The sequence below is a fragment of the Balaenoptera acutorostrata genome, chromosome 12, assembly GCF_949987535.1.
Source record: "Balaenoptera acutorostrata chromosome 12, mBalAcu1.1, whole genome shotgun sequence".
Taxonomy (NCBI): domain Eukaryota; kingdom Metazoa; phylum Chordata; class Mammalia; order Artiodactyla; family Balaenopteridae; genus Balaenoptera; species Balaenoptera acutorostrata.
This window is the reverse complement of record NC_080075.1, coordinates 2076463-2083975: the sequence shown is the minus strand read 5'-3', so window position 1 is coordinate 2083975 and position 7513 is coordinate 2076463. Positions and strand designations below refer to the sequence as shown.

Sequence of the window (7513 nt, the reverse complement as noted above, 5' to 3'; positions counted from 1 at the left end):
GGGTCTTGTTTCAGCTTCTCCACTGCCCTTGTGAGAACTTTCCCTATTCCCATCTTCTTTGAGGACAGGTCCCAGGGCTCCTCTCTCTAAGGCAGCTTCAGACAAAGCCACGCTGAGAAGGTTACCACTCCAGGCTGAGAAGGGAAGGAACGCGTGTCTAAGGGCAATTCCAGGCACTGGAGCGGCTGAGAGAGGCTGCCTGCTGCAGGGTGGGAGGGGAACACCGGTAATACAAATGGGTCCCCTCCTACAGCTGTTCTGGAAACAGTCTCCTTCTGGCTTCGGTTGAAGGACAAGCAGCGCCCCTGCGAAGATCTGATTCAACAGGGGAGCTGTGTGAATGAGTAAATCCACAGTAGGGCCTGGTGTTCTGACACAGATCCCTGAGAGGCAGAGGTCTGCCCTTTCCTGAGCCACTGAATGCTTTGGTGGGAAGTAATTTTGAGCTGCCACACTCGGGCATTGTAAGAATCAATTGAAAATACAATTGTTTAATTTTCCCTATAATCAATGGGATCCTTTCCTTGCTGGGAACCATGTGACGCTTTACAAGAGGGAAGTACTATTTCTGCTCCTTGGTTGCCAGAAGCCTTAGAAAAAATTGTAAAAATATGAAGAAGCCAATTTAAATGTATGGAGGAGACTCTGTCCTCTATTTCCTGAAGGGAATAATAGCAATTTTACCCATTCTCCTTGTTGTATCTTGGCCTGTAATATAAGAATATGAAAACCAAACAATGGAAATACTTTTAAATGCCTTAAGCGCATCTGTCAAAATACTCACATGGTTAAAAACTCCACGTAAGAAATCTGAAATTCTATTTGAAGATAAAAATTCCCTTTGAAATGCTCTTGCTCTACCACTTCTAGTGGCCGTCAAAAATGACATTGCTTTTGACTTAAGAAATAGGATTCAAAGCCAGTCTGGGAAACCAGGCCAAGACTTTCCCCAAATCTGGCTTAGCGTGAAAGAAAATATTTTTGGATAAGCACCAAGCATTTTGTTGGCTATTCTTTTAATGTCAGACCAAGCATTAATACAAGCAAGAAGTTGGTTTTAGGTATATACTTCCTATAGCCAAAATTTTGAATGATTCCACAAATGAAGTTTTTTATTTAGCATTTATATTAGTTTCCTAGGGCTGCGGTAACAAATGACCACAGACGTGGTGACTTACAGCAATAGAAATGTATTCTTTCCCAGTTCTGGAGGCCAGAAGTCTGGAATCAAGGTTTGGGACGGGCCTCTCTCGCTCTGAAGGCTCTGGGGGAGGTTCCCTCCTCACCTGTCTCAGTTTCTGGTGGCTTCAGGTACTGCTTTCTGTGGTCCCATCACTCTGATTACTGTCTCCACATGGCCGCCTCCTCTGTGACACTGGTCATTGGACTTAGGGCAGATAATCCAGGATGACCTTGAGATATTTAATTCAACTACCTCTGCAGAGACCCTTTTCCCAAACAAGGTTACATTCATAGGTTCCGGGGGTTAGGACTTAGACATATCTTCTTAGGGACCACCGTTCAATCCACTAGGGCATCTCTCTCTTTTTTTTTTAAGACATGTGTCACTGGATTAAAATTGTAGTAAAATTAGGCTATATCAGAAAATCAAACACCTTTTCATTCTTTATTTACATTTCCCCTTTCCAGCATTTCTGCGCTTTGAGAACACGACGTTGCTTAAAGACTTACAAATCCGTCTGAAGGTTTCCAAATGCCTGCTGTTCTCTGCTGGTGCAGCAAGCATCCTGCAGGCGGCAGGGAGCAAGGGCTCCAAGTTCTGAGTCGGGTTTCCGGGGCGGGGTGGCGGTGAGGCCTCTGCGGACGCCCCTCAAGGCTGATTGGCTGGTCCAGTGTCACGTGACTGCCCCACAGCCTCTGCGGGGGCCTGGGGAGCGCGTCCGGATGCTGAGCCAGGAGAAGACGGGTGTCCCCAGGTTCTGAACACAGTTCTCAGGTGAGGGATCCAGGGGAAGAGAGGGGGTCAGTTGCCAGAAGAAGAGTAAGGGAGAGACTTTTCCGAGTGGCTCTGAAACCAAACCCCCGAAGTTGATCTGCTCTTTTCCATGTGTTGAGACCCTGTTTCCTTGGCATGTCTACACGGCCTGACAGCAATTCCTTTCTGGGGCTGTAGACACCCCAGGCCACCACTTCCCTCTCCAAGGAATAACTCTGATGCCACATGCACAAATGAAATTCTGAGGACTGGGCCTCTCGTGCAACTCGCCAAGGGGGAGAGATTTCAGCTGTGGGGCTGACATAATTTTGTGGTTCGCTTGGCTGTAAATATGAGAGCTGGCGTTCTGGCTGCATATTTCTGTGCCCTGTGAGCTTTCTAAGGCAGAACCAACACCCTCGGTTCTGCTCGTACTGCAGGATTCATGCTTCTCACTTCCTTTTACAATTCTTGAGGATTAATTTAATTAGAGCCCTTCTGGTCCTATCACACTGTACAGACATGCTGCTTTGGGTCACCCCCTGTACCTGGTGACAGTGCGGGGGGTGTCACTTTTTATAGGGCAGGAAATTACCTTAAGAAACATCTCTTTACCCCATTACCCCTGTTACTGCTGCTTATAAACGTTCTTTTTTTTTCTTTTAAAGTATATGGAAATACAATTTTAATACCTAAGGGAAAAAGTGGGACTGAAATGTTTTAAAAGGTGGGTTGTTAAAAAAGAAGTGGATCATGATTCCCAAATATTTGTGTAATGAATATGTTATGATTGTTAATATCACATTTTATTATAATTATGTATTCACATGCATTGTTTCTTCAGCTGCATATTAAGTGTTGTGAGGTCAGGATTGTGTGTCAGTAATCTCAGTTTTTGGCACAACGCATGCTGAGCTAAGTTTATTGTTCTAGATCAAGGCTGCCCAACAGAGCTCTCTGTGAAGATGGAAAGAGCCTGTATCTGTGCTGCCTGACACCATGGACAGTAGCCAAAACAGGTGGCTCTTGAATCCTTTGAAAGTCCTGTTGTGATTAAGAAACTGAATTTTAAATGTAATTTATTTTTAATTACCATAAATATAAATTAAAATGGCCACATGTAAAACAAGGAGGAATGAGGATATTGATGAGTAATAGAATTAGAAAAAAATATTGTTAAACTTTGTGGCAGAAACAGGTTTCCTAGGCCTGTGCACCCTTGTCAGCAAATGCAGGCCTTCGGGAAGGAGGTGAAGGCCTGGTGTGATCTTCCGTTTGGACGGAGTGAAAGAGAACAATGCAGAAGGACTCCGGCCCACTAGTGCCTTTACATTGGATTGGCTTTGGCTATGTAGCGCTGGTTGCTTCCGGCGGGATCACTGGCTATGCAAAAGCAGGCAGTGTCCCACCCCTGGCTGCTGGGCCCCTGTTCGGTGGATTAGTGAGCCTGGGTGCCTATCAGCTGTCTCAGGATCCAAGGAACATTTGGGTTTTCTTAGTTACATCTGGAACCTTGGCTGGCATTATGGGAATGAGATTCTACCACTCTGGAAAATTTATGCCTGCAGCCTTAATTGCAGGTGCCAGTTTGCTGATGGTCGCCAAACTTGGAATTAGTGCGTTGGGTAAACCCCATCAGTAGAAGTCATGGCCCAGCTTGGACTCATGAAGAATTTTTAAATTTTCACTATTTTTAGCATATTAAGATAAATAAGTACAGCATTTTCACGTATTCTGACATTTTACTTAAAACAAAAACAAACCAAAAAACCCAACTTTGCAGAGAAAAAAGTCAGTTATTATCATTACAACCCTAAAGAGGTGGGTAGAGTGTAACACAAGAGCTTCTTCCTATAGTAGAAGCATACAGTTTGATTCTTGTATGTTGGTGTTATCTTTTCTTTCTGAATCTATAGGTGAAATCTCCAGAGATAAAATGTAAGGTGTCACCATTGGGGCCCCTGATAAACATCTGGATGCTGAGAACACATGTTAGACCAATGAAATCAAAATCACCGGGGATGAGACTCAGGCATCAGTATTTTTTAAAGCTCCCCAGGTGTGATGATTAATTTTATGTGTCAGCTTGGAGGGTGTTTTTGGATGAAATTAACATTTAAACTGGTGAACTTTGAATAAGCAGATTGCTCTCCATAGTGTGGGTGGGCCTCATCTAATCAACTGAAGACCCTGAAGAGAACAAAAAGACCTGCTTACCCAAGCAAGGGGGAATTCTCCATCAGACTACCTTTTTTTGTTTGTTTGTTTGTTTGTTTTATTTTTATAAAATAAATTTAATATCATCTTTTCAATATCCCCCCCAACACAGCCTTTTAATAATTTGGTAGAATATTCCTCTAAACCTTTCTCTGTATTTACACATATTGTTTCCTTATTCTGTCTTTCATTCTTTAATTTTTCAACAAAAAAGTTTACAGTCTGAAACTCCTGGAATTGATTTCCACAGTGTATGATAGCTTGTTCAAATAATAGGTGCCTTTTAAATTTATAGAAATTGTTTGACTATTTTGCAAAAAATTTTGCAATCCACACTTTCCAGAAAATGGTAGACATGCCCTTTTCTCCCCAAATTCTTGCCATCACAGAATACCATGGATTTTTTAAACTTTGGCTAATCTGACCCTCAGACTACCTTTGCACTGGAACTGTACCATCCTGGGTCTCCAGCCCACCAGCCCACACTGCCAATTTAGCATTCACCTGCCTCCATGAATGTGTGACCCAATTCCTATTTACACACACGCGCACACACACACACACACACACACACACACACACACACACACACACACATTACTGCTTTCTCTGGACAACCTCAACCGGACTAATATGCCAGGTGATTCCAATGTTGGAAGTTTAAAACTCAATAGTGAAAACCAATTAAGTTCATGCCAGCCTCTGACCAGAGATTGCTGTAGGAAGGCAAATGTGTTTCTTAGTTTTAACAATTAAGTTAGAAAAACAACATCATCATACACTAGCATGTTCAGAGCTGTGAAGTGTCAGGGTAACTGCTGGCCCAGGTGTTGCTTGCAATCCCTTCTCTCGCTGAAGGGACGATTCTGGTACCACCTCGCTTGTCATCCTCCTGCTTTCTTTACAAATGGGGGAGGTTGGATGACAGTGTTAAACATAGTTCTCTACTCGCATTGCTTTTGTCGTCTAATTGGTTATAGTGAGCTGGAATTCTACCTTCTCCAGGTCAATGATCTCCTGTTTCCAAGCTTTACGTGAATTGTGAAAATCTGAGGTTGACATAAATATTTGAAAGACATTTGCAGAAAAGATAGATAGTTACGGCATTATAATGAAATAAGGTTCTCTCTAAAAGGTCAAACCAGAAGGTCTCATCCTTAGAATGAAAAAACTTGTATTAATGTATTACATGGTAAAAATACTAAATGCTAGAGCACCACATGCTAACACTTAAAAATGTTTTAGTAGGACCTACTGTAGAGCACAGGGAACTCTAGTCAGTACTCTGTAATAACCTATATGGGAAAAGAATCTGAAAAAGAATAGATATAGGTATATGTATAAGTGAATCACTTTCCTGTACACCTGAAACTAACACAACATTGTAGATCAACTGTACTCCACTATAAAATAAAAATTAAAAAAAAAAGTTTTAGTTGCCAGGATCATGGTGAATAAAGTAATTAGTAGAATCCCTCTCTTCTCTGCACTTTTTCTGTGTCCTTTTCAATTTATTCATTATTGCTGACAACTAATAACTAAGCAGTGGGATTGTGAGTTCTGAGATGTATAAAAACAGGGAGCAGAGGAAAAGAACAGCTGAAGATGTTCATGGTCATCAGATGGTTTTTATCTGCATTTATAAACAGGAGCCATGAAAAAACCAAGACCAACGGGGCACAGGCTCTGTCCAAGAGCAGTAAGCATCCTGTAAACGGTAGTTATTCAACTAGTCACATGTTGAGTGGATGGAAGGGATCCCTGGACAGAACACTCTCGACTGGAATGCCGCCGGTTTTCGGAGACTGAGGGGACATGTTCCACATTGCCGTCCTCTCCAGGACCACCCCGTCCACACGGATTGAGGTATGTCGATTGGGTAAGTGGATCTCTACGGGTCTCAGTGACCTCATCTAGTAAGTGGCACTGATTTCATAGGTTGTCATAGGACATGGGACTAAATGCATAGATAGGACTATGGACTAAATGCATAGGACTAAATGCATAGGACTAAATGCATAGTCATAGGACTATGTCATAGGACTAAATGCATAGATGTAAACATGAAGTGCTTAGAACAGTTCTTGATATACAACAATCACTCAGTGAGTCATAGCTACTCTTAGCAGTAGCATTAGTAGTATCATAGGAGCAGTACAGATTACATGCCGGGGGTGTTTTGAGGCTTAATGAGGTGAATTACTTGGCCCGCACCTGTTGGCGTGAATCCTCAGAGATGCTGGCTGTCAGTCTGTCTTTGGTGGTGTGTCCTAGTTCACCTCCTGTCTCCTTGCCGGAGGGCAGGCCAGCCCCCGAAGTGCTCTCCCCACTGCTGTCCCATTTCTCTGTAACTGCGCCATTTTGTGACGTAAGACGCTTTGACTTTTTAAAAAAAAATTTTATTGGAGTATAGTTGATTTACAATGTTGTGTTAATTTCTACTGTATAGCAACGTGATTCAGTTATACATATGTATATCTTTTTCATATTCTTTTCCATTATTCTTTTTATCCCAGGATATTGAATATAGTTCCCTGTGCTATATACAGTAGGACCTTGTTGTTTATCCATCTTTATATAATAGTTTGCATCTGCTAACCCCAAACTCCCAATCCATCCCTCCTGCATCCCTCCTCCCTCTTTGGCAACCACAAGTCTGTTCTCTGTGTCTGTCAGTCTCTGTTTCGTAGATAAGTTCATTTGAAGACACTCTGACTTTTATGTAAGAAACACAGGGCAGTTTTAAGAGAATTTTAGCTGTGAAGAAGGATCCACTCATCAAAAGGTTGTGTTTGATGTCTCCAAAGACCTGAGTGTTTCACTTCATGACAATTCAATGACAGGTAATTTGCTTGATTTTTCTTTTTCAGTTTCCATCCAGGTGTTTGGCTCGGCTCCACAAGGAGAGTGTCTGAATGTTGCTCCCTTGTCAGTGTCGAAAGCTATTTGCAATTATACTTGAAATCAAGTAACAAAGATGTATTCTTCTGTAGCTCTTCCTCTCACTACCCAATCATAGGAGTATTCTCGAAGACTTTGTGTTTTACAAAACGAGCCACAGTCATCAGGATGGTAACTTACATCACGTGAATCACGAGTCCCAGGCAAGCCTGAGCCTCTGCGTTCTAATCTTATCTCAAACATACCTGAGAGGTATTGTTTGCAATATTCTTTCCCTACTTCCTCTGTGTTCATTTGAGCCACGAAATGAGGTTATGAAGAAAGAAAAATGAGGTAAGAAAAAAGCTAAAAAAAAAAAAAGACTAGAAATGAGATGGTATACTTGAAAATTATAATGTATGTCCACAAAATGGTAAAAATCCAGGGAGACTGATTTTTTTTCCCTCTCACGCTCAAGCC

General features: G+C 42.0%; 1 protein-coding gene across 1 annotated transcript; it reads left to right on the top strand.

Moving 5' to 3' along the window:
• The first annotated feature begins 3179 nt into the window (after nt 1-3179).
• Nucleotides 3180-3688, top strand: LOC103002143 (transmembrane protein 14C-like). The gene has a single exon (XM_057558505.1). It carries the CDS (start codon nt 3234-3236, stop codon nt 3576-3578), a length of 345 nt encoding a protein of 114 aa, XP_057414488.1. The 5' UTR covers nt 3180-3233; the 3' UTR covers nt 3579-3688.
• The last annotated feature ends 3825 nt before the right edge of the window (nt 3689-7513 follow it).

Bases quoted from the DNA above. Each gene is read 5' to 3' on its own strand.
- LOC103002143 (XM_057558505.1), top strand. From the start codon at position 3,234: ATGCAGAAGGACTCCGGCCCACTAGTGCCTTTACATTGGATTGGCTTT.